This window comes from Grammomys surdaster, unplaced genomic scaffold, assembly GCF_004785775.1.
Source record: "Grammomys surdaster isolate TR1022 unplaced genomic scaffold, NIH_TR_1.0 97, whole genome shotgun sequence".
Classification (NCBI taxonomy): domain Eukaryota; kingdom Metazoa; phylum Chordata; class Mammalia; order Rodentia; family Muridae; genus Grammomys; species Grammomys surdaster.
In genome coordinates, this window is record NW_021604576.1 from 20557473 (window position 1) to 20585078 (window position 27606).

At 40.5% G+C, this 27606-nt stretch overlaps 1 protein-coding gene and 1 long non-coding RNA gene across 3 annotated transcripts in view; one reads left to right on the forward strand and one right to left on the reverse strand.

Annotated features, from left to right (window-relative positions):
* C9orf72 (C9orf72-SMCR8 complex subunit) lies at window positions 1-26246 on the reverse strand. 2 transcript variants are annotated; one of them, XM_028780787.1, is made up of 11 exons: window positions 26188-26246; window positions 18972-19457; window positions 17588-17647; window positions 15421-15516; window positions 14875-14939; window positions 13432-13504; window positions 11255-11371; window positions 5542-5777; window positions 2868-2925; window positions 1884-1993; window positions 1-1766 (listed from the first exon to the last, which is right to left on the reverse strand). In XM_028780787.1, exons 2-11 carry the CDS (start codon window positions 19413-19415, stop codon window positions 1580-1582), a joined length of 1446 nt encoding a protein of 481 aa, XP_028636620.1. In that variant the 5' UTR covers window positions 19416-19457; window positions 26188-26246; the 3' UTR covers window positions 1-1579. The 2 variants fall into 2 exon arrangements, with proteins under 2 accessions (XP_028636620.1, XP_028636626.1); XM_028780793.1 differs by lacking the exon at window positions 26188-26246 and adding an exon at window positions 26025-26046.
* Window positions 26247-26488: 242 nt separating this feature from the next.
* The window catches only part of LOC114632262, a 13951-nt gene continuing 12833 nt past the window's right edge, over window positions 26489-27606 (forward strand). Inside the window, exon 1 of the long non-coding RNA XR_003713059.1 lies at window positions 26489-26734. This is a non-coding gene — a long non-coding RNA (uncharacterized LOC114632262). The remainder of the gene's footprint in view (window positions 26735-27606) is intronic.

Sequence of the window (27606 nt, forward strand, 5' to 3'; positions counted from 1 at the left end):
TAGAATTTCAAAGATATTTTATTCAAAATTCCCCATCTAGGAGAAAAGATATGTAACAGTGTTTACACATGCTTCAATAACTTATTCACTGTACAAGTTACATTCTCTATAACAACACAGTAAGCCAGCAAATGACAACGATTAGCACTTACGTAAGATTCTACTGTGTAAAGCAATGGAGTGGCACATTAGAAGGTGGAATCTACCCATTTACCAGGATGGACTGACTTGGAGCTCATAAGCCATCTTGGTCAGTGTGCGTTGTTCAATGTCAAAAGTTGCAATGTCAAAGCCACTGTGATCTTTCAGAATAGAATGGTTTTTTTTCTTGCTAAATCTGGTGGGTGAGGAAAGGGCTCCATTTTTATCCCTTTTGTAAAAAATAAATAAATTCTCCCTTTTTATGCTAAGTGCACAGTTTTAAATAAAAACACTTACTTGTGTGTGTGTACTCCTACAGTGCGGTATCAGAGAACTCTACTAATCAGTACTTCACAGCCAGCAGGACAACCAATCGTTACAGGGACAGAAACAGACCACTTGAGTTTGCCATAATAGCACCTAGGAAAATAGCACTGGGGTCAGATTTCTCCTGCTGTTCTTACAATGCAGGCAATATGGAAAACACCAAAGAATACAGGCAGAAACAAAAGGAAAGAGGCAAGAAGCTTTCTTGCTTTTCAAAGAAGATCTTATCAGCAAATGTACTCTGACATATTTTACAAGGTTCTAAGCTAAGCCAGGCACATGGTGGGCCGTGCAAAGGGAAGTCAGATAAAAGTGACTGGCCCTGAAATCTGACCTCTGCCAAGAAATTATATTTCCAAGATTGGGAAAGGCACAGAAGGTGCACATTTTAATTTGGCTCAAAATAGTGAAAATTAACCTAAAATGTTGGCAACAATTATAAAAACAAATGCCACTTTCTTTGACAGAACTACAATAAACCAACAAAATGCATACCAGTGTTCACGATATTCAGTGCCCACGCATGTTCGGCATTTCTATACAGACTGAATCTGAAGGACTAAGTCTATAAAGGAAGATCTAACAACTGATTTCACCTAAAACTCTGCTTTATCAGTGTCTTCTTTCATGAACTAATCTGTAGTCAGGCTAAGTTCCTTTCTGTGGGACTGCAAACGCTGTTGCAGAAGTGATCCTACACACCACAGATTGTACACACCACGGAACACAGAGGGACAGGAAGTCAACTCACACTTTATCTATAAAAGCAAACTAGGGTTTCAGTGTGATACATGTAAACCAAGAATCATAAATTAAAAAAAAAAAAAACCAACCAGCAGTTGTGGTCAAATGTATATCCCATCATTCATATCTTTAAAAGACAGCAATAGTACTTAGGATAATTGTAAACATAAGTCCCTAAGAGAATCCGTCTATTCTAGGGAAAGACATTCACTGTAACGATGCGCCTGACATCCAGCACAGACCTCTACTGACGAGTGTAGTGTAACCTGTCCTGCTGCAGGACCCTGGAGGAAGAATGTGCACACACTGCTGAGACACTGTAACAGCAAGTGTGACTGTGACGAGACCTACACAGCAAACCACACATTTAAAAAGTCATTAGAACATCGCGTTCTTGTACACTAGTGTAGAAAGGTCTCCCAAAGATGAAAGAGTGTAGGCCTGGCTTGATTTTCTCAGCTAGAGCCATTATTATGTTCAGATCGCCCTCTGCTGTTAAATCAAGATCTATCTTCAGGTTCCGAAGAGACTTGAAGGGCTTTTTCCCCTTCTGCCTATAAATAAAACAAAAGAGACAGAAAATCCAAACATTATAATACAGACAATGTTCAAAGGGAACAAACAGCAACTGTCAAGGCATAAAGGCTTTCCTAAAGGGGAGCTGGACTCACGTATCATCCTCTATGTATTTGATTAGTGTCAAGGCTTTTCTGTGAAGAATGAGGAGGAACTGTGCAAGGAAAGTACTCCTGAGAGACAGACCAGGCTTCAAATGGAAGACCTGCAGGGACACGAGACAGTACAGATTCCATGACATTGTTGACAGGATCTGACACACATCATCCATTATAGCCATTTCTTCCAATTTCCAAAGGGCAGGACTGTGGTACTGGCAAATGTCTGGCAACCCACTGTCAGTTTTTGAGATTCCCTATTTTATTAACGCATTTAGATTTTTTGCATTCTACACCAAAATATCCCCCTATTTTACTATGAAAAATAACTAAGGGAATGATTTCAGGTTATGTGGAGTAGAGGAGGAGGGGAACTTTGTTTCAGCTTCAGAAACATGGGATTACATGACTACAGACTGACCTCTAACTTTGTGCTGTCACACCTCACACAGACCCAGATCCACCAGTCCTAGTGACCAGGAGGCTCTCTGTATCTCAGTCTACGTCCATGGCACAGGATCTTAGCCTGATTCCCAGAGTGGTACTATGACAAAGCTCTGGTTACACACAGAAACAAGTCTCATACGACCCATCACTATCTCCAAATGTGTAACTCAGATATTTTAAAAAACAGAGACAATAAAGATACTACAATTTAAGCAGAAGTAAGCTAAGTTTTAAGAACATTTTCAATTCAATTAACACAAATGAAAGGACACCCCTCTTCATCAACAAAAAATCCTAAAGGTATAGAGTTGTACCTGAAGCAACTAGTAGGATGGCAAATGCTGGTTTTAACTGTTACTATACAGGCTATTTCCCATTAATAATTCAAAAAGAAATTCATTTACTGACTTTAGAAGGGCCTCTAGCACTTTAATTCTTTGGTGCTTTGTATGTATTCTGTAGGCACTATGGGACATATTTTAAAAGAAAAAATGCAATGTTCTTTTGTCTGGCAATGGGTGGTATCATATTTACCTGATCCAGGAAGGCTTTCACTAGAGTGTCTCTGTGTAAGACATCTTGGAAAATATTCCTAAGAAGAAAAATATCCAGATATTAAATGGTTTTACAGAGTCAAGTTTCCACAACTTCTTGCTCTAGTCAAAAAGTTGAAGTTTTATAAACAGACGTTTAAGAAGACAGAATATAACTCCATTATAACTCAAGATACACTGTAGATTATTGGTGTTTTCTTCCTAGCCGGTGTAAGTTGAGGCTATCCAGGCAGGGCACGTGTCTGTCTATCAATGTGTTTTAGAACCCTCACCTTACAAATTGGGCTCAAGTCAAGAGACTCACCATCTGTAAGTATGAGCCAGCACCGTAAGTTATCACTACCTCGGCTATGGGTGGCAGAGAAAGTCCAGAGAAAATGGCCAACCGAGGTGATCTGTTTCAGCACACAGATCAGACCAGAGGCTAATGAACAAGACTGCTTTTTTTTTAAGACCCCATTCCCTTTCAATGTTTTACCACTGCCTTCCCTAGGCTGTGTACTCATGTCAGAGGGAAAATATAACATTTATCACAATAAGATAAATGAAAAGCAATGATGGTAGAGATCACTACACCACCACCCAGGAACCATGGGGAAGAGGGAAATACACAGAAGCGAGCAGGGGAGCAGCGTGTCTCTCAGTCTTAAGGGGATGAATGCACCGACTGGAGAAAGAGACCCAGGAGGAGATGCCAGCGCTTCATGGTTCCTGGTTGGAAACTGACAACATAGTTGCGGGGTTTGTGGATTCGTTAGGACTTAGTAAAGTCCACCATTTCCCAACTCCTGTTTTACTGAATGAGAATCTGTATCACAAAAAGCTGGAAAAGGAAAGACTATCTCCAAAGAGATGTCATAGTATTATCAGACTGCTTTTACCTTTAAAAAGTTAAAATGAAAAATAACTTAACTGGGGATTACTCAGTGGTAACAATAAGTAATTGCTCAGTGGTATAGTAATTGACCAGTGTGTGTGAATCTCTGAATTTGAAATCTCAAACCTCCCAGACTCAAAAGTGAAATTATTTAAAACATACTGATATTATCATGAGCCCAAAACAATAGAAGATATAATCTTGTGGCTGAAAATATTTCTGACAATTTTATATTCAAAACATTTCCTTAGAACTGGAAATAAAATTCTAAAATTCATTACATGATTTTGTCATGCCAGAATAGCTGAACAATTGCTTCTGTCAAATCATCCAAACAAACATATTCAAAACAAAAACACTAACAAGGTCCAAATCCATTCAAATATATTAGTAATGAGGAAGATGCTGGCACGCAGACTCAGTGAGAAAATGTCTATGTTTTCCAAGATTGCCAGTATATGAACTAGTGACTCAGATTTCAATTTGACCAATTCCCTTTCTGAAGCGATTCCTCTCAACCTTTCTAAGCAATGACAAGAGCACAGCAGAGCTGTGTAAAATGGGTTCTTTTAACTTTGCAGCTACACACTGGGACCTCTGGGCATCGTGTTCCTACTTGTGCCTCTGGCCAGCAGTTTACTGTGGCTACTGGTGTACATGTGCTTCTTGCTTCTGCTCTGCTTTCTTCTTCAGACACACGGGTTACACCCATTCGCTCCAGGTTTACTGCTGCCTAAAGCCCTCCAACCTAGATGATCACACTGAACATCTTTTCAGTGTATACTAAGGACTAGCAACACTTCAGGCTCCTAGCTGATCCAAGAGGACAGTAATACTGTCTCACTGTTCTTCTTCAGACTTTAGAACACCATTTAAACGCTTTCTTTAAGTTTTATAATTAGAAATCATAATTTCCTCCTAATCAATGAACAATTATTGCCTTTTTGCTGATCACATTAAGAAATAAATAGCAAAATGTAAAATGCAAAGAAAAAATTGTTCTCTTCATAAATTTCAACTATTTATGAAAATAATGAAAAACACGAACTTGGAATTACTTCAGTTTAGCATACAATGACCATTATACACCAAATTTCTGGCAGTAGGGGCTGGCACTTTCTGACTGATGACTATCAACCTGGCACTCACTAAGTAACTAGATCAGTACATATTTGCTAAGTATTTATTTTAAGAGGAAATCTTAACCTGGCTTAGAGGCAATAGTATTTTAATGAAGATGAAGATGAAATGAAGATTTAGGCTAGGTATGGAGGCACAGGCCTTTAATCCTTACACTTGGAAGGCAGAGGCAGGTAGATATCTGGGAGTTTGGGGCTAGCCTGATCTATATAGTGAGTTCCAGGTCACTTATCTAGTGAGTCACCAGGCCAGTGAGAATGTCTGAAAATAATAGTAATAAAAAATATAACATTAAAAAAATAAGGGCTGGAGAGATGGCTCAGAGGTTAAGAGCACTGACTGTTCTTCCAGAGGTCCTGAGTTCAATTCCCAGCACCACATGGTGGCTCACAACCATCTGTATGGGATCTGATGCCCTCTTCTGGTGTGTCTGAATATAGTGACAATGTACTGATATACATAAAATAAATAAATCTTAAAAAATTGAAAAAAAAAAAAAGAAAAAAAAAAGAAAAAGTGCCCAAGTATGTGCTTGTCATATTTCTTTTCTTTTAAATACAACTTGCACTGTTTTTAACTCATAAAGGACAAAAGTTTTATGTTGTTTAAGTGACACCTAAGGCCAAGTGTCACATACAAATCAGGAGTGAAGCTCTCATCTGTGTAGATGATGGTGTCCTGAGCCATGTCCTCTTCTGACGTTGCCCTCCAGAAGGCTGTCAGCTCTGACCTCATGTATCTGCGTTGATTATAAATATGTTCATGACATGGTGGCATCTGCTTGACAGTGTTGACATCGACATCAATGTGTGTGGTGGGGTACGGGGCATACATAACTTGCCGGAAAGGCAGTACAAAACTGCCAGTTGCATCCTGTCAGAAGGAAGAGAAAACTTATTGACCACATGCCAAATGAGAAAAGCAATTTTTAAAAGAATTTAATAATGATAAGAGATGCATACTCCTATGAATCAGGTACAGGGCTTGTTCAGAAATAACACTGAAGTGGTTACTATACAGAAATCCAGCCACTGCTGTTTGTGTTTACAGTGAAAGTATATGGTGAACCATTAAAAAAGTGGGTCAGAACATGCCATGTATAATCTAACTATAGGGTGTGGGCACTGAAGGAAACACACACAGCAGAAAAAAACTACAAAGACCTATGCCAAGTATTAACGTCATTATTTGCTGGTCTATAAAATTATGATAGCCTTCCTTTCTCCACTGTTTTATATTCTTTCTGTAAGTAAATGAGTATGTATGTTAATAGGTAAAATATTTACCTCTTTCCAGGTCGCAGGGCAGCCACTTATCATGCAGCAGACACTTGCTGTGTATGAGGTATTGTGCTGAGTGTAGAATATAGAGGCTGCCTAAATCTTTCACTCTTAAAGGCTAGGATAATTACTATGTATCAAGGTATTTTCTATACAACTCTGCTATACAGCTCTGTTGTCCACGCTACTGCTGGTTCCTGTTGTTGTAGTTTATCAACTTCTGATAAACTTTGTAAGCAAAGAGATGAGAAGAAGTTGGAGATATCCTGACAATGGGAGATTGGACTTGCCTTGAGGACTCAAAACCCCTAATTAGTAGGAAGTAGTCTAAAGAGATGTGCGCACCTTTCCACCTCTAACCTTCTTTCTCTCCTACCTAGTATTGAGGCGTTTGTAGGGATTAGAGTGGAGTCCAGATGGGAAGGAGGTAGGGGTATAAGAACCCAATATACTAGCTAACGCAAATATGCCAACACGACCCAGCTTTGCTTGGAGAACTCACAAGCATTTCACTCAATCACAGTTTTGCATTTCCCCTGTGTCTGGTGTAGAGGGAGCTCTTTCAGAAATAACAGTATCTAATCGAACAAGGGATGCTGGGAAGTACTGTGTACTTCATTGTGACTTTAAAGAAAATTGGTAAAATTAAGATATGCAAAATCAAAGTTAGAAACGTGTTTTCTTTAGTTCTGACGTCATGGCAAGCGCATTTGAAATCCAAAAGCTGATTTTTATTTTGGGAGTGAAAGTGGAGATTGCACTCAGGGTCTTTAACTTTCTAAGTAAACACCAATCATAATAATGAACTGTATCACCAAAAGCTAAATTTTTATTTGCAAGAATTCAATTTTTTAAAATATATTTTTAAATTTGTAAACTTCATTATAAAAAAACTTTACAAATATATATAAATATCACACACCAAAATTAACCAGACCCAATGTCTCTATAAATCTATTAATTCCTACAGTGTTTTAGAATGGGCTGTGAAACAGAAGCTGTGGGGCTCCACAGTCAATTTTATGACATAAGGAGACATGATTGTATGACAAGTTGATATTGGGTGGACTTATAATGATTACTTTTGGTTGTCAACTTGACTACATATGGAACCAAAATCCAAAAATAGGGGGCACATCTGTGAGGTAGTTTTACTTAATCTGAAGTAGGAAGATCCACTTCTAATCCCGACCTTTGAAGTAGGAAGATACTCTTTTATTCCAGATCATTTGAGCTGGGAAAAGACATGCCATTTAACACCATTTAAAAATACATTCAATCCAGATCTAATCCTGGCCATTTGTTCTTCAAGAAGCCTATATAAGGACATGGAAAAAGGAAGCTTTTGTTTTCTGCTTGATTACTCTCACCTTGCTAGCAAGACCACTCCTTCACTAGCACTGGAGCCTATTTCTTTGGGATTCCACTGTATACAGAAGCCAGCTGAGACACCCAGCCTCCAGCCTTGTGGACTGAGCAACTACTGCATTCTTAGACTTAACTGTTTATGGCCCGCTATTGTTGTATTGGCTGGGTCTTGGCCTGTAAGTCATTCTAATAAATTCCATATATATGTGTGTGTGTGTGTGTGTGCGCGATCTATGTTCGGATCCCCAGCATCCATGGAAAAGTCAGCTGCAGCAGCCTGTACCTATAACCCGGTGCTGGGGATGGTATGGACAAGGAGATCTCAGGGCACCACTGCCCAGCCAGTCTAGTCAAAGGTTTAGAAGAGACCCTGCCTAAAATAACACAGTGGAGAGTGATAGAGTCAGACACCATATATCAACCTCTGTCCCACACACTTTTCTCTCTCATCCCCCTACACAAACTGGAAAAATACAACAAACTGTCATAATTATTCTACAGTGCTACAGAACATTGTAAGTTATTCTTTTAGTTATTTTAGGTATTATTTTAGTTATTCAGCCCTAAGTCTCTCTACAGCTTCTTTCCAGTGCCCTTCCTAAGTTCTGGTAATCTCCATGTTTACCTTCTACTTGTATGAGATAAACGTTTTAGCTTTTATACATAAGGATAACGTGCAGCATTATCTTTCTGTGCCTGGTTTGTTTCACTCATCACAACAGACTTTCCTTTGTGGGATGAAACTTCCCACTGTGCACATGTACCAGTCATTTGCACTCGGGCATTTAGACTGACCCTGCATACCAGCTATGGTGACTCATGCTGCACAGAGATGAAGGTGCCTGGGTTTCATCCACGTACCTATTTCATTTCTTTTAGGACTTGCCCAGTGGTGAGATAATTGGTTCAAATGTCTAAATGCTTGCTCATTTATTATAGCGCTGAACCTTGTACATTCTAGATGAGTGCTCTACCACTTCTGGTTTTTTAATTTAAATTGCCATCCTGTCCTCTTGATTGGCAAATTAATAATTTAAATTCCCCCAAGATGTGACAAGTATACTTTCCCCATATCCTTGGAAGCATTTGTCACTTTTTGTTGTTATTTTGATACTATCCAACTAAGTTGGGTAATATCTCATTGTGGTTTTGAATTTACCTTATACACAGCAATGCCGAGCACTGCTTCCTATCTATCGGTTATTTTCATATCTTCTCTGGAGTGTCCACTCCATCAGTAGATGCTTATTTTGTGTTGAGATACTATAGTGACCTGTGTGATGAACTGCCACAAGTATTTTCTCTCCTCCTATGGGCTATTGCTGCACTCTACTGGTTGCTTTCTTGGTTGTGCAAAAGTTTTGCAGTATGATGATGTCTGTCAAGTTTGGGTTTTGTTGTTTATGATTTTGGGGATATACTAAACAAACAAACAAACAAACAAGCACTTTTCCCCCAGACTGATGTGTTAAACTGTTTCTCCTAAGTTTTCTTCTAATAGCTTCTGAATAGGATGTCAGGTTTAAGCATTTTATCTAGCTTGATTTGTGTCTGGTGGGAATGAGCCACTCTGGCTTTTCTTCTCAGGATGCGCAGTTCTCCCAGAGCACCACTGTAAGAGAGCTCCTTATCTCTGACCGGCACTCTTACTGTACCCATCAGAGCTCAGTCACTGGAACTCTTGAGGACTCCAATCTGGGTGTCTGCTGTTTCATCAGTGTCAGTTGTGAAGTTAGGTACTTCTATGCTACCAGCTTTGCTGTTCTGCATAAGACTGCCTTGCCTACTCAGGGCTGTACTAATCAGATTCCATTAACATGACAAAACACCCAGAAAAATCAGCGTTAAAGAGGAAATGTCTTTTCTGACTCACTGTTTCAGTCTATGGGCACAGTCCACCTTACTTTGGGTTCATGGAGAGGCAGAACACGGTGGCCGAGTGCACAGGGGAGAGCCTGGATGGACAGGGGTGAGGGTGCAGGCCAGGTTTCTACTGCACCCTCCACAGACATGTCCCCAGTGACTTAATGAGAGACATCTCAACCAGGCTACAGTTCCTAACATTTCCATCCCTTCCCAACAGTGGCACAAGCTAGGATGAAATATTCAACATAGCATGTGAGCCTTTGGGGACACTGCAGGTCCAAAGGGCAGCAAACCTAGGGGTACTTCTTTTTAGTGCTGTTAAGAACATCTTCACACCTAGAGAGGTGTTGTACCGAGTCTGCAGACAGCTCTGGGTTGGACAGGCATTTTTAGCAGCAGTCTTTCAATTCTGAGTACTGGATGTCTTTCATTTGTCCAGTTTTACTTCTTTTACTGGGGTTTTATAGCTGTCACAGTGGACATCATCCACTTCATCTATGGGGCTGTTTAGTTTGTAGCTACTGGGAGTTAATTGCTTCTTTTGTTTCTTTTTCTCAGCAATTTCATTTCTGGTATACAAAAAAAATTGATTTTTTTGAAGGGGCTGTACATCCTGCACCTGACTGGTCATTTAGGTGGAATCTAGGGCATCAGGCATGCTAAATAAGCACTCTTCCACTAAGGTAAAGTCTCAGCGCAGAGTATGTGCTTTCTTTTTTGCTTTGGCAAAGACTTATGACACTAGGCCTGAATAAAAGCCATGAAAGTAGACGTTATTATCTTGTTCCTCATCTTTGATAAAGAGATTTCAGTGGTTCACTATTTGGTATAATGCTGATTGAAGATCTGTCCAATGTAGATAGCTTTTGCATCATAGAAGTAGGAATGTTCCTTGAGTATACAAGTTTATTTAGGGTACCTACAACAGTCATGCTTTTGTTTTGTTTCATCTTGCATGCTTACATCCTTAAGAATAACTATGAGAGAACCATTCAGTGATCATGAAAAGCAATTTCTTTATGGCTATGTGTATATGCATGTGCACACACACACACACACACACACACATATATATGTGTGTGTGTGTGTGTGTGTTCATGTGTATGCATGTGTGTACGTGTGTATGCATGCATGAGGTTGATGTTTGGAATTTTCCTTGGTTGTTCTCTATATGTGTGTGTGTGTGTGTATGTATGCATGCATGTGTATGTGTGTGTGTATGTGTGTATGCATGCATGAAGTTGATGTTTGGAATTTTCGTTGGTTGCTCTTTCATCTTACTCTTTTTGAAGCAGGGTCTCTCAATCAAACCCAGAGCTTGCTGAAAAAAATTTGTTTCCACTTAATTATTGAAAAAAATGCTAATTTATATTTATTTGGTTTAGTTTCTTAAAACTGCAAATTTAATATAAAAACTAAAAATATAAGTACTAGAAACAGTCATTTTGCATAAGCTATAAGAGACATTTTAATTTCTAAAATGAATAAGTATGGTACATATTCAAATCTACTCAGTAAGCAAAAGAAAAATTACCATTTCAGAGGCTCAGTCTGATTCAAACATGTATCCAAAAAGAAAACACTGAGGCTAGACACATAGCTAGAGGGAACCAAGTGAAATATAAATGTGATCCCATGGTGTTTCATAAATGATACTAACTATAAATCCCTAAGACATACACTTTATGCTCAGAATGATGAAAGAAACCAGTCCCCAGACAATTAAAAATATGATATATTAAATGCTAACAATATACTTCACAAAGAGTCTTAGTAATTATTTTTAAAATTCATTTTTACTAGTTGTTTCACAAATGATAAATGAGTGGCATGTACCTTTAGCAACCCTTGTACAAAGAGTCCTGATTCGTATTTAAAGGATGACTCTGCTTCACAAAGCCTGGAGCACTTCCTCTCTGCTGGTGTCAGAAAAAGGCACAGTGTTCTTACTATCTAGAGAAGAAAAGATTCAGCATTGAAATCGGAAGTAAAAAGATCACTGTGTGCTAACGAAATAAATTTAAATAGAAATTTCTGTTGCCATCATTGAAACAGTTCCCAAGTAAGGAGTATCCTTTGGCTACCTGAACAGGGCATGGGGTCAAAACACATACTGCTTACAAAGGGATTCTGTGGCCAGTTAGTTTAGGAGATACCTGGTAAATCAACTTCATGGCATCTCAGACCTTGCTACATTTGAATAAGTATTGTTGCTCTCTAAATGAATAATCTTTGTTTTTCCCAACTGTATTTGGCCACGAGACCTTCACCTGAGTGATCAGTCATAGCCTAGTGCAATACTTTGCATATCTCTACCCAGCACCAACTGCCTTTCGAGTGGGCAGACGGCTCTTGAGAATAAACCAAGAGTTTCAATGAGGGAACTACCATCCGATGCAAAGTGGCAACAGGGACTGCCCAAAATCTTTCACAGAAAAAATCCTACTCAATTTCATGGGGAACAAATGAATGGTGAGTTTAGAAATGGCTGTCAGTAAGAAGAGCAGGCCTACAGCTGCACAGAGAAAAGCAAACAGCTGTACAGCTGTGCTGTACAGCCAGCTGCTGTATAGCCCGAGACAGCTTGAAGACTGGTTTTCAACTAGAGTAGTGACAACTTGTGTCTCTTAAAAATGAAAAAGACAAAGGACAAGGTATTCAACCTACAAGAAGATGAAGGATGGAAAAAGTGTTTAATAAATGAAGCCCAAACAATGGTGCCTTTTTCTTTTCATAAAGTCAACCACGATGACCCCCCATGGAAGTCAAGGGCTCCAGCATCTCAAGTGGAATATATAACAGCTCTAAATGCCTTGCTAAAATATAATGAGAGGTTTAGTATTCTGTCATAAATGATTGAATGAGAATTATAAATTTGGCAAATTAAAGTTCATAAGCATACAGGCTGGCTCTCAAAAAAGAAAAAAAAAGAAAAGAAAAAGAAAAGAAAAAGACAGCCGGGTGGTGGTGGCGCACGCCTTTAATCCCAGCACTTGGGAGGCAGAGACAGGCGGATTTCTGAGTTTGAGGCCAGCCTGATCTACAGAGTGAGTTCCAGGACAGCCAAGGCTACACAGAGAAACCCTGTCTCGAAAAGCCAAAAAAAAAAAAGAAAAGAAAAGAAAAAGACGAGTAACTCTGTAATTCAAATAACGACCCCTAACGTATTTCCATGTAGAACATTTAGAAAGCAATAATGTTTGCTGCAGCTGACATGAGTACGTATGTACGTGTCTTTGGTGACTACAGAGATGGCTGCTGACTTCGGCATGAACCCTCTGGAGACGTCTGATCCCTCGTCCCGGCTCCCTCACTCCACTATGTACAGGGTATAAACTCAGCTTGTGCAGAAATCGCCTCCAGAAGCTGAATTAATTATCTAGTTAGCTATTTTATACTATCTGCTTTTGTGACTCTCAAGCATTTGTCTTAAGACAAAGCTGAGGTGTGTAGTCACTCTATACGTCATGGTAATCTTCACCAGTACAGTTTCCTATAGCTCACATATACAAATTGTTATGTCATCACACAACAAACTGTTTAGTAGGTAAAGTCATACAGGAGTAAAAACCAACAATTAAAAAATAGGAAAAAATATCTCATTTAAAGGCCAGGCAAGATGGTGTATACTTATAATCTCTGTAGATGGCATAAGAGGTAAGTGGCCTGTAGTGAGTTTGAGACTGGCCTGATGTACATAGTGAGTTGCAGGCCAGCCCACACTATATAGTGAGACCCTGTCTCAAAAAAGAAAAATCTCATTTAAATATTTTTTCAAAACAATTGATGGTACAACTAGGAGTTATGGATTATCAAAATTAATGGAGTAATTGAATTTTTACTCATCCTATTAGAGTCAGTTGTGCTAGAGGATGTCAGAGGAATTTGGTAAAATTACATTGCTTCCTTATACTGTTAGGCTATTTCAGTTGCAGCCTACTATTTAAATGATAACTCATGATACGCTAATGGTGATCAAAGTCAGATCATAGTTGAACTGTAGAATGAATTACCTTATTTACTTTCTCTGCACTGCTGCCCACTACGACAGAACAGCCACAGGTCTGCAGATGTGAGCTGATGGCACTATAGGTAATGAAAACATTGGCAGGGTTACAGCTTCACAACGAGAAAAATCAGCAAGGTTCGGATAACACACAAGAGCTCGACGAATACCAAAGCTATCTGCACGATGTCATCTTTTATTCGTGTAAAATCTTGCATTTTCTAGGGACCTTTCACAGATACCATATCATCTTAAGACAGCTCAGGGCTGGAGCAATGGCTCACTAGTGAAGAGCACCTGCTGCTCTCGAAGAGAAAATCCAGAACCCACATGGTGACTCACAACCATCTAGTTCCAAGAAAGCCAAAGCCCTCTTCTGCCTTCTGCAGGGATCAGGCACCGTGTGGTGCACATACATATATGGAGGTATTAAAAAACACAAAATTAAATACATTTTAAGGAAAAAGATATCCCAGTTAGGTAATAGATGCCATTATTTTATAGTAACTTCTTTAAAGAGAAGGGACACTGAAAACGATGTATGGGTGGCTGGCACCAGCAAACTTTGAAGTGCTTCTGAGTCAAGCCATGAACGTTCACTTGGTATTTCATTGTGAGTTTAAAGGACGGGAATGTAACATAGAAGTAAACACTTTAACAAAATTCTTATTCACTTCTCACTGCTGGTGACGGTCTGTAACTGTAAAGGACTACAGCAGGAGATGAGATACACATGTAGAACACTCAGCCCTGCAGAGGAACACACAGCTGCTCGGTAAGCGCTGGCTATTCCGCTTACTGTCTTTCTCAGAGCAAACATAATAGGTCACATTGGCTATCAGCTCCTGGGTGAGTTCATGTGCTTGGCACTGTTCTAGGTGCTTTATATTATCCAGGCCACTTGGTGCCTACAAGGACCCGATAACTAGCTGTTATCACCATTCACATTTCACAGGTAAGAAAACGGAGGTGCCACTTTGGGTAGCTTCACCAAGTTTTCTCAGTTGTAACCCAGGCAGTCTGGTTATAGAGCCCATGCTCTTAAATGTTAAATTACACAGGAAGATGAAAAATGTTAGTCTAAAATATGAATGATTTCCACTTCTAGACTTAAAGAATTCTCAAGAATTTACAATGTAACTCAACTTGATAGGTTCCTAAGGGTTATATTTAATGAAAATTGCAAGAAGAAACCAGACCCAAACACAGACCAGAACTTCTCTGGGTACTATGGAAACCCAGCCTTTTTAGACTGTGGGAAGAGTAACATCAGATATGCTACTACTGCATGAGTAAAAACAACACGTGTAAGCTCAAATGTGCAATGCTGCCCCTAATAATGGGAGGAAGTAGATATCCTACCATTTTTTCCTCTAAATATTGTCAGGAGTGAGCACTAAAGTTTTGACCCACTTTACTTAGCATTCAGAAAAAGAAGTAAAATTCTTACTTGAGAAGAAAGCCTTCATGACAACTGTCACCAATGTCATCATCATTGAGCACTGTATCAGCGATCTAAAAGGCACACATATAAAATTAGTCCGTTTACAGTGTTGAGAGAGCTCTTAGTAATAAGTATGCTGAAGTCTAGAGCCAGCACTCTCATTATGAGCATCTGGACTACCTTATAAAGGGACTGTGGACGCACTTTTCAGAAGAACAAAGGGGACTTGGCCAGGCAGCGTAAATGATACTTTTTATAACTCCCCCTTCTTAGCTATTAAAATTAGGAGACCAAGCTTAATGACAAGTCAGCATTAGAACAGTGTCTAGAGATACTGACTCATGGAAAATGTGTGGCTGAAATACCCTCAACAAATGATCAAAGAAACTGGTGTGCAAGGAGCTGGAGAGATGGTTCAGTGCTTAAGAGCACTAGCTGCTATTCCCAAGGACCTGGGTTCAACTCCCAGCACACACACACACACACACACACACACACACACACACACACACACATCACTCAAGGGATCCATAAAGGATACATGACACTTACATCAATGTCTTCAGGAACACTGTGTGATTTCATAGATGCAAGCAGCTCCATTACAGGAATGACTTCCCCAGTAAGCATAGGAATGATACTCTGACCCTGAATCAAACATAATGAAGTGAATGAAACCAAAGTGTGGGTGAGTTGGACAGTAAAAACATTTCAAATGGAGGCAGAGCATAAAACATCCTTGACTGGAATTGCTCAATGCCGTCCCAAAGCCTCCACTCAGAATCAGTTGTCAGGGTTTTCATGTTCCTTAAACGTCTTTTCCTTGGTGAGTATGGCTTATCATACACTCTCACATGCAATATTTAAGCTACAGTGCTGCCACTAGAAAGGATCTTAGAAATTTAACTAAGACATAAAAGCTCTTCTTAAAGGCCACGTTTAAAAGTGAAAAAAATTAAACATGAAAAGATGCTAAATGCTTAGAAAAAGGAATTCACCAGGAAGGCAGGCTCCTCTCAACACCCAGTCTCCATATTCAAAATGGGACATAATCTATCCAAATGCATATTGAAGTTTCCACATAGACTAAAACTCAGTAAGACAGAAGAGTCTCTTTTGGAGAACTTTCCAGATAGTACTGACATTCATTCACCTGCAAAGCATGACCTTGAATTTCTCTTCTCTGACATCTGGTTTGCAGCATAATTGTGGTGTGTGATGTGAGCGACACCATCTAATGTTTACCACCGCCTCTCCCATCAGACACCATCTAATGTTTACCACCGCCTCTCCCATCAGACACCATCTAATGTTTACCACCGCCTCTCCCATCAGACAGTTTACGATCACCTAACAAGATGCTGAAATTGCCAAGTGTCTATCAATCTCAGCTAAATATATTTAAATTATCAATTACTTATATTCACTAATAAACTCAGTAATAAACTTGTTCACTCAAGTTTCATGATATGATTATTTAAACCCCTCACTTCTATTTTAAAGTTAGGACCTCAAATTAAGGGGTGAGGATTATACACCAGTTGGTGGCAGAACAGCTGCCTGGCATGTATGAGGGAGGCCCTAGATCTAATCCTCAACACACATACAGATGGGGGAAATCTACTTCCAATGCCCTTATCATCGAAGGTGCTTATTTCCTTTGGAAAATTTATCCTTATCTATAAATGTCTATGTAGATATAGAAAATTTTATTATTTCAACATTTCATCCTACAGCAACATCCAGAATAAATCACCCATTGTTTCTGCTTTTTAGAGTAACTGCTGAAATGTCTGTTCACAAATACAATTAAGACACGGAATTCAACAATGTATGTTAAATTTCCTTCCTTATTAAGTGATTTTATTAGATGATCAATGTAAGAGTTCCAAGATACCCGTGCAGGCCTAACCCAGACACTATTTCCAACTGATATCAGGTCCCAAATGAAAAGCTGTCTGCTGAAGTCTTCCTGGGTATGTACACCACTCTTTAAGGCCAGCCTCATGCCCAGCAGACAGACAGCACAGCACAAGGTCAGCGGTGTTTCTGAAAGTGCTTTCCTCATATTGCTATGTACGTCAAGGCTTTTCCCCCTTACATACATATCATGGTTTCCAGTTTTGTGTTATTATGCAATTTCTATGTATGCAAATATTGTATCTGCCTCTATATATGTCTCTTCAACTGTTTCTTTGGCTCTATTATTATTATTGATGCCTTATTATATCCTAATGAGAGAGAGAGAGAGACAGAGAGAGAGAGAGAGAGAGAGAGAGAGAAAGAGAGAGAGAGAGAAACAGGTATGGATTTGGGTGGGGGAAGGTTCTGGGAGTAGTCAGGGAAGGAGAAACCATAATCAGAATATATAGTATTAAAAAAATCTATTTCCAATAAAATAAATAAATAAATTGCATGTAATATCTTAATTTTACTACAAGTAAATGACTTCATGTTCTGGCTGACTGAGAAAGGGTGGCGAAATACTAATTTGTAGATGTAATTAACTTTTTTTTTTTTTTTTAAATTCAAGTCTTCAGATTTAGGCTGCAGAAATTTTTATTCAGTTCATTCTAGACAGCTCATCAAGAATTTCTCATTTTCTGGCTCCTTCTGTCAAATGAATGTATCTTCAGGTCCTTATCAGAAGTACCCACCAGCTTTATACAGACATAAGCAGAGGGGAAATGTCACAGGCAGTATGTGAGATGAACTGTACCTGATCTTCCATCCTCTCTGTGCCTTCCAAGACAATTTTCTGGACATGTTCTTGTCTTTCCTAGGAAAAAGAAAATTTACTTTAACAAATCCATTTTGATGCTTGTTCATTTTTCAATGTAGATATGTTCCATCATGTACAGTTCACAGGAAAATGCTTTCTATGTAGGTGGGGAGAAAGGATGGAAACAAGAAATTAGCCCAACAAGTTCATGCTCTCACACAGAACATAAAATACAATCAAAGCATCCTTTATTCTTCAGGAAAGAGATAATTTAGTTGAAAACAGCCCACATAACACCTGCAGCTTCAAAAGAAAATAATTACACACTATTCAAATCAAACAAGATCGACTTGCATCTGAGGAACAAAGGAATGGTTGCTTTAGTTTGTTTATTTATGGGACTGGAACTCACCAGGTAGGACAGGCTGGCACTGAACTCAAATCCTTTTGCCTCAGAGTTGAGCACTGGGATTACTTGCCTGTAATATCACCTTCAGCTAAACTGCTGGAATCTTAATGATTTTTGTTAAGTATGTCACAAATAAGGAAAGAAGTCTGCATTAATAAGTATAATAAAGAAAACTATTCTTTTAAAAAAATGCAGCCGGGTGGTGGTGGCGCACGCCTTCAATCCCAGCACTTGGGAGGCAGAGGCAGGCAGATTTCTGAGTTCAAGGCCAGCCTGGTCTACAGAGTGAGTTCCAGGACAGCCAGGGCTACACAGAGAAACCCTGTCTTGAAAAACCAAAAAAAAAAAAAAGAAGAAGCTATTTCCCTTTGTAGTAGGTTAGAGGCCTTATAAAATTCGTCATGTTTTACTGGTTTTCAGGATAATATTAAACTAGAGAGTAGAAGGAGAGAACCGGGTTTGTTCTTTAGACATGCTGAAAGTGCACAACAATGTAAGTGTCAGGAGAAAACAGTACTTCTTTCAGCTAAATTTGCAAATTGAAAGGAGTAACTCCCTAGAATACATTTAGTCTAGCCTCCTGATACAAAACTGGGAATGTGGGAAAGCAGCTTAGTTATTAAAGGCTGTGTGGCTGACAGCTTATCAAAATCTGTGAACATTTATACTTTTACACTGCTCTAAGTAAAAGACAAAGTCACACAGGAGAAGGAAAACAAGAAAGACTTAGAGTCAAAGCTTCCAGAACAAACTCAGACTAAATGTTTACTTTCTCTAAGCTGTGACACGATCTCATCTTCCATTCTGACTGTGAAGACAACAGTCTTGAGAGCAGAGCTTTCTGTGCCCAGGAGACACAACATGACAGCTGTCGGGTGTTAGCTGCATATAATTCCCCAAACTTAAGTGTAAATATACCAGAAAAACGTTTCATTGCCCAGGTTATCATGAACAAGCTCAAAAGCCCCTTACCTTATGCATCCATATCCTTCCTTTCCGAATAATGTGTGTTAACCTGTCAACACACACTCTGTGAAGTGGGAGGTAGAAACTAAGCTCCGTCTGCGGAAGTATAATTGATAGTCCGTAAGTGCTGCGATCTCCGTTCCAGTTTCCATCGAAGATTAACGAAACAATAATGACGCCTTTTTCAGATAAGACAAAAAACTTCACATCTATAGCCCCACTCTCTGCATTTCGAAGAATTTCTCCATTTAGAGTGTGGTTGGCAAGAAAAGTTATTTCTCCATCACTGAGAAGTACTTGGTCTGTCTTCGGAGCCCAAATATGCCTTACTCTAGGACCAAGAATATTATCCCAGTAAGCAAAGGTAGCCGCCAACAAGGGTGATTCACCACTTAAAGCTATCTCTGTCTTGGCAACAGCAGGAGATGGTGGGGGGCAGATAGTCGACATCCCTGCATCCCAGGTCTCACATTATCCAAACGCTTGCAATAGCTAAATAGGGACATACAAAAACAGTGATCAGGTTCAGACATTTAACGATATCCACCCAAACCCCAAATGACTTAGAAAAATGTCACATACAAATAGAAACAAAGAATGAGCCTCTATTACCTCCCAATGCATAGCCTGTGCACAATTTTAATGATTGGATATTTGGTCTCTAAACCAGTTCAACTAAAGAACAAAACAGGAAGGGGAAGACCCTGAGTAAGTAAATGGGACCTTAAGTTACAAATAGGTAAAATTAGGTCCAATGGGTCACTGGAGGGAAGAATGAGCGCTAATCCAATGACTGCTGTGCCTAAGAGGAGAGGGGAAGGAGACTGAGAGGGAGACAGACTTAAAGCAAAGCTAGCCGGTGGAATAAAGACAAAGGGCAGGAAGTGGAATGAATGCTGAGCATGGACAGCGAGAGTGCCATGGATTATTGCTCACCACCAGAGGTGGGGCTGAGACCAGGAAGGTTTCCAAAGAAGCCTTCAGAGGATCATGTTCCTGACAATCACTTGACATCAGCATTAGGCTTGGAGTTTCTAGAACTGAGAGGGAACAAGCTGTTGCTCTTTTAAGTCCCCTAGTTTGTGTTTTCTAGGTGCTCCTAGAAAAGTAATTAAAAAACCAACCAAAACAATCAAACAAAAAACCCTGACAGCATAAGTACCATAAAACAGCTAAAAAGATGTAAGATCAAAAAACAACAGCAGAGCAACAGCCCTGTCATCTCAGTGAGCTCTGGCTACCAAGGTACTGAGGTTCAATACTACTGCTTAAAATGACACTGTAACAGGAAGAGAAACATAAGCAAAGGCGTTATGAGCAATGTGAAAGGCACATACTAAGTTGCTAAAATGAAAGAGTTTCAGTTACTCAGGATACAAAAGACAGAGAGGCAGAGAAGAGCAAATGAGCTCAAAGCCATTCCAGAGCCAGGGTTACACATGTGGATTTTCATTCATTCAAACACATTAAATTCTACATACTGTGTGTATAAAATCACAAATTTTCCAATTAAAACATGTAATCAAAGATTTAAAGTGGAAAAAAAACCATAACAAAATGGTAGGATTTATGTAAGGTAGCAGTACTCGAGGAAGCTACCTCTCTGCCTGTGTGATTACTTTGGGAGTGAACATTAGATTAGTCACAAACGGATGTCCTTGTAAATAAAAGTCTACTTACTGTGCTAGGCAGACCTTTCAACAGTACAGCCTGCCACCGAGCTCACTGACCTGTATTCAATCCCTAAGATCCATGCAGAGGAAGGAAAGACATAACTAATTCCCACAAGTGGTCCTTGAACCGTCATATTTTCTGTCTCTGTCTCTCTTTCTCCATCTTATCAAGAGTTTAGAGTCTCATGCAAAGGAGTAACTTCTATATTTAGAATGCTGAGTGAGTGTTTCTATCATATTATGATCACGCCTATAAAACTTGACAAACCACTCAACTCTACGGAATAGTTTACCAAGAGTTTTTAAATGTGCAGTTTTAATTTCAGAAATTCACTTTGGCACTACTTACTTTTCAATATATGTCAATTTAATAGTCTGAAGAGACCATGATTATATAAGTTGTACAATTTTTTAAAGATATTGACTCTTTTGGACACAGTGGAGAGGTCAGCTTTCAGTGAGGGACCAGAGAAGTGTAATTTGAGTGGAAACTGTATTGGTGCCACTGTTATCCTCCTTAACAGCAGCAAACTGCAGGGCCACATAACAAGTGAACTAAACACACAACCATAAAATTATATTGCAAACATATTTCTGTTCCATTTTTTTCCTTTCTGTTTGAAAAGGTGAGTAATTTTAAATACAATAGTATAAACATTCCATAATTATACTGAAAAGAAAAGCACTTCTTGAAGCAGTATTGAGCCCCAGAACATAATCTTAAAGACTCATGGGAGAATTTTTAACCTGATTGTGAAACTTACAGCATTATATGTCATTTATTTTATTTAGTCTCATTCCTAGGCTAACTGTAAGGACTAAGGATCAGTTGGGTTGTTTAGCTTCAAATGCAGCCCATCCTAAAATAGCCCTCTTACTTGCAGGGGATGAATTCAAAGATCCCATTGGATGTCTAAATTGCAAAGAGTAACCATATATATTTTATTTATTGTAAGGTATAATTTATAAAATAAGAACAAGGAGATTAATAGCAAAATATAACTATTAACAACACACCAAATGATAAAGAGTGCTATGAATGTGGTCTTTCTGATATGTCTTATTCGATGGAACTTACTCTTTCCTGTGATAACCGGTGATGACACACACTACAGGATAAGACGTGATTCCACAAACTGACATGAGGCCAGTAGGTTCCTGCTAACCTGATGGTCAGAGTGATCACTGTAGAGGTTTGGTCTTTTGCTGTGCTAAATACCAGCTGCTCCCAGAGACTGCACCTAGACCCAGAAGACTACATAACCTTGTCCCAAGTTATTCTGATTGGTGAATAAAGATGTCAACAGCCAATTGCTGGACAGAAGAGACATAGGTGGAGTTTAGGGTTCTCAGGCTTGGGGTCAGAAGAGAACTATGGGGAGAGAGAGAGAAAGAGAGAGAGAGAGAGAGAGGGAGGGAGGGAGGGAGGGAGGGAGGGAGGGAGGGAGGGAGAGAGAAAGAGGTGTATGTGTGTAAAGCGAGAAGACACGATGGGGTAAAAATCTTACAATAATGGCCATGTGGGCTGGCTGACTGGAGTTAAGAGGAACCCAGATGAAGCCTGGCAAATTATATAATGGAATTATTGGCTGGGAAATAGACATAATAGCATAGAGGACAGATATCTGCCCAGCTCTTGTGCTGATTAAGGCTTAGTATAAAGGTTGTGTGTGTCTTTTATCTGGGAACTAAATAGTCAAAAGGCGGGGTAGAAACCCCGGATTGGGATTCAAACTATTCAACAACAGATCATCTGTTTGGGTGATCCTAGATCTCTGAACTAGGACACCCCTGGTGGTCAGACATCAGGAGGAGGAAATGGTTCAGAAGCTTCCACAGCTGAAAGCTTTTCTGCCCAATTCTTCTGGAACAAAACAAAACAAAAACTCCACTGCATTCAGAAGTTGGTGTCTCTTTTGAGCTCATCCTTTGTTGCTGCAGCGGTTATAACCCCCTGGATGGCCCTATGCTGAGCTCCACCTGAGGTCTGTACTCCATAGCTCTGTTCTTTCCTGCCTTTGCAATGTCACACATGTCACTGTCACTGGTCTCTGGGTCCACATCACAGGCAGCTTCAGTTTCTTCTTCCCTTTCTTTCTGTAGATTAGTAAAAACGTTCTTCTAATTCCTCATTTGTGAAAGCCTCCCAGTGGCCTTCAGCGGTGTCTGCACGTCAAGCACGCTAGCAAAGCCTTCAGCAGCTTGACTGGGAACTTCTCTGTTAAGTTGTATCTTTTTCTAGCTCACATATATCCCTCACCAACGCAGCCATCTTGTGAACGGCTTGGTGACCCTCACTTCTAGAGAACTTTACAATTTATTTATTTAATTATGACGTATATTTATTCTTATTTTACTCATAGATTATTAGTATGATTATACATATTTAATTTTATGTTTTGTCTGTATGTACCTCAGTGTATGCCATGCTTGCCTAGTGCCTGTAGAGGTACCTGGGTTCTCTGCAACAGCAAGTGCTCTTAACCACTGAGCCATCTTTCCGGCCCCTTCAGAACTTTGGCTAAAATCTATGAACAAGCCTAATGGTTTTGGCACAGCGTGGTGTCATCAACTACTTAGAACATGGTTTTCAGATTATGCCATCCACCTACAAATTCATTATTTTAAGATTAATTATCGTGTACTATGGTTATAACTTTGTAAAATTAATGTAACAGCAAGACCAGACCAGTGTAACTTTCCACCCTTCTTCATAATTTCTTAGAAGATTTAGTCTTACCATGGATCTTAGTCGTACCAGTATAGTGCCCTGCCCCCCGCCAAATAATGAGAACTTTTACCTTTTCACTTAAAAGTACTTCATGGGTTCTCTTAAGCAAATCCAAATTACCAGTATCATTTAGCAAGTACCCCTTGCTACGAGGCCATTATTAAATAAAATGAGTAAATACAAGTGACCTTATAACTAAAATGTCTGAGTGACTAGCAAGCAGGTGGGATATATCCAGTGTGAATACAACAGACAGATGTTTGGACAAAGGAATCAACCATGTCCTGGGTAGGATACAGCAGAAGGTACAAGAAAGCATGCGACTGTTCAGAATAGCATATAGCTTAAAACTTAGAAATTGTTTATCTCAGGAATAGAATATTTTTGGACTGTAGCTGGATGTAAACGGAAATCATGAAAAAGGGGAAATTCCTATGACCTAAAAAATAAAGTCCTATAGAGAAGTATAATCAGGGAAGCTGTAAGTATGATGTTTCCAACACCTGAAGTTAGCTTTGGTGAAAACCCATATACAAATGTGGCCACAAAAATTCATTTCAAACTCACAGGCTTTTGCTTATGTGTTTTTGGGCTACTTCAAAAGGTTAACATGAGCCACAGAGTCTTTTGAGGGAAGCCAGAATCCAGAGTGAGGCTAAGGCTCATCACTCTATAAACAGAGTTCAGGGACCACGAGGGCTTAACCAATACTTCCAAAACTAAATAAAGTATTTTTTTTCTTTAAACCTGTGAAAAAAAAAATCAGCTGCAGCTCCAGGCTGCTTTGAGGAAGTTCATTTGCCCACTGCTACTGTGATGAAGAATTATACCATCATACGGCTTCTACTTCCTGTGGGAAGGTGGGGGGGACAGCCATCAACCAGTCCTCTCAGCCAAACAGGAACTAGCAAGACCACTGTAAAGACAGTGGACTACTTGGCAGGCCAGCCTTCGTCACTCTTTACAAATGTCCAATTTCAGTCAAAACTCACACACATATTCATGACACCACAACTGTGCCCAGATCCAAGTTTCTCAGGGCTGTTAACCTAACACTTTGCCAGTCTAATCAACAAAGGGGTCTTGGGCAGGCTCAAAGGATAAGAGTTTATTCATTCGGTCATTTTCTAAAAGTAAACATTGGGTGGCCAACATAGCCAAACAGACTGTTTTACCAACTTTTAAAGTTATATTTACGTTTGTCTCCTGGAAATTGAAATGCTTGTTTAATGTCCAATCTGCAGCACAGGCTGTAATCCATCTTATTTTTTGTGTCCTATGAAATAAGAGCACTGGCACCTTGAGGCAGTTTCCAACTGATTCAGAGCTCTCCCACAGTGCCAGTGTTCACTGAAGGGCTAGTTAGCAGTGTCTCAGATGGAAAACCCCAGTTTCTTCTGATCCACGGATTATTTAACTTTCAGTGCCTGTAGCAAACTTTCATTCAAAAATAGTAAATGAAAACTTCCAGAAAAATTATTTGTAGGTTTTTACGTGACACATAGTGCTGTACAGGGGTGATGAAATCACCTGCTTTCTGCTCCTAGGTTATGATTCAGCCTTTTGACCAGCATATTCATGTTCTCCACACTATCTGCCACTACTTCTCCGTCCTCTTGGTTATCAGATCTGATATCCAAGTACCAAGATGGCTGCCTTCAGGTGATTCTTGTGTTACTTGACAGGGGTGAAAGTACAGTATGCTACTCTGAAACACAAAGCGATCACATTCACAGACTTTTCCAGTGTAGCTGCAATGGCTTGACTTTATTATCAGTTATTTGTAATCTCTTACTGTGCCTAGTTTCTAAACTTTATCATTCGTGTACGAAATGGAATGAGGGGGAAACACCTATATTCACACGATATGTGTGTAGGAGTTTCCTGAGATTTCAGGCTATATTGCTGGCCTCCTGGAACGTCCTCTTTAATTGAGGGGAAGATTACTATATTTCAAATATCCTGATTCCATATTATTAATAACATATTCTCTTTCTGTCTCTCTCTGTCTCTCCCTTCCTCCCTCCCTCCCCCCTCCCCCGCCGTGCTATTTCTATAGTATATTAGAAGTTTTCCAAGTGGACTTATGATTCTATCTCAAAGTATTTTTCAGTGTTTCTTGGGCCCTTTATATAAAATAAAAGTACTACTGAGACAGACTGTGTACCCGTTTTACACAACTGGTGAAGCGCGGGGACAGTATGACTAGAAATTTATCCACCTGCCGGGACAAAACTCTTCAAGAGCCTAATAGTCCCCACACCAGAAAGAGCAATCCCTCCCAGGCAAATGCACAATTTCCCTCCTTTTCGGAATATAAGACCAGGCCAGACAGTCCCTGTGTGGATAGACTTAATCAGTGCGCTTCTCTCTGCAACTGATTACCATCAGTCAAGTGATGCCCAAGTCACAATGGTCACTTCCTTTAATAAGTCTGTGCAACCGCGGAACTGTGAGGCAACCAGGTCATGTCCCACAGAACTGGGAAACATCTTGGTAAGAGCTGCAGCCCGTGTATTTGGGCATCTGCACTCCTTACAAACTTCTGCGAAATTCTGCCTGCGTGCTGTCTGTCCTTACTCCATCCCACCCGCGCTTTCTCCTCCCGGGCGGAGACCCTCGGTAGCCCTGACTGGGTCGCAGGACCCACCAGACCTCTGGCTGTCGCTGGGCCAGGCCCCTGGGGCCCAGACTTCTGGCGGTGGAGGCCGCGCCGGCGGTACTCCGGGAGGGTTCCCTCAAGGGCCCGGGAGAAGCTCGGGTGTCGGGGAGCGCGGGCGGACAGCGTAGACGAGGCCCATCCCCATCCCCTCCTCACCGCCGCGGCCCCCGCAACTCCTGCAAGGCCAAGGGCTCTTTCGCTCGGTGGAGAGGGAGGAGTTCACCCTGAGAGAGAAAAAAACCCCGCTGGTACCCGGAGCCGGCCGGCAAGCCGACCGAGGCAGCAGCCCCGCTCCGCCCGCGCGTCTCACTCACCCACTCGCCGCCGCTGCGCCTTCACCGCCGGCGCAGGGACCGCAACCGCAGCCCGCTCCCGGCCCCGCCCCGGGCCCGCCCCGCCCACGCCCCGGGCCCGCCCCGTCGTAGCCCCGCCCCCAGCCCACGGCCGCCCCAGATTCTGCAGGGCTCTGGGTGCGGATCTTTGCAATCTCGTTTCCTTCTTTTGCCTTTGGTCACTGTTGTGGACAAGTTGCGAGCTGAGGCGACCAAAACGCACCTCCCTAGCACACCCTCCCTGGACTGTCTAGACACCACTCCCACAGAGGAGGAACGGGCGATTGGGATGACTGACACTACAAACGCCATCTTTCACGTGGGCGGAACTTGTCTCTGCTTGACGCGCCGCTGTTTCCTCGTGGGACTCCGTAAGTTCCGGCGTCGCGTTTTCAATGTGCTTTGCCAGCCTCGAGATGCCAGTGGCAGCTGGCCGGGCAGAGGCTGTCTTACGCTTTGTATCTTCCAAACGCTGCTCAGGAAATACATTGGCAGAGCTACGCTCAACCTAGATAGATAGTGCCATCTGCGTTAGGGAAACCTGCTGGGCCCACGAAGCATAGTTAGTGGTTGTAAGTAGTTTGGGTTTTTTTTTTTTTTTTTAGTCGGCAGGTAGTGGGTGTTTAACAAATATTTAATGAATGAGTGGATTTCTTTTGGTCACAGTTAACTGCCGTTAAGTCTGTGCGCAGACCCTGCACGTTCACTCCACAACAATCACAATTTGTTAATTCCTCCTCCTCTCTGCGTAGTCACTGCATTTTCTTCTAAACGTCATTTCTGTCAAATTGCACAGTGCACTTTGTTTTTTTTTTTTTAACTTTTGGGAAAATAACACCATGACGTTTGATATGTTTAATTTTTTGGTTTATAACGGAATTGTGCTGAGTAGTGTTTAATATTTCCCAGCAGCTTTTCATCATTTATAGAAAAAGACAGGAATTAATAACAAAATACCTAACAACACCGCCTTCGGGTATTGTATGCTTTTTTTTTTTTTAAAGCCAGCAACTGTCATCAAGTTCTTACACTGTTTTGTACGGTGCTCTTCAGACTACAGAAAGGATTATACTTCATTTATGTGTAGAGTTAAAAATACATCCGTTTATGTGTTGAGTTAAAAATGTATCCAGATACACAGAAATGGGATAGAACCATGTTTGGAAGGCTAGGGTTAAGAGTGAGATGCTGTAGGTCAAAGTTGGGTGACTTTGCAGGTAAGGCAGCCGAGTGAGGAGAGGGG

Coding starts and splice junctions, on each gene's coding strand:
- C9orf72 (XM_028780787.1), bottom strand. CDS start 19,415: ATGTCGACTATCTGCCCCCCACCATCTCCTGCTGTTGCCAAGACAGAG. Junction 17,648..18,971: donor GAAGGATATGGATGCATAAG/GTAAGGGGCTTT, acceptor TCTTTTTCCTAG/GAAAGACAAGAACATGTCCA. Junction 15,517..17,587: donor CAGAGAGGATGGAAGATCAG/GTACAGTTCATC, acceptor TGTTTGATTCAG/GGTCAGAGTATCATTCCTAT.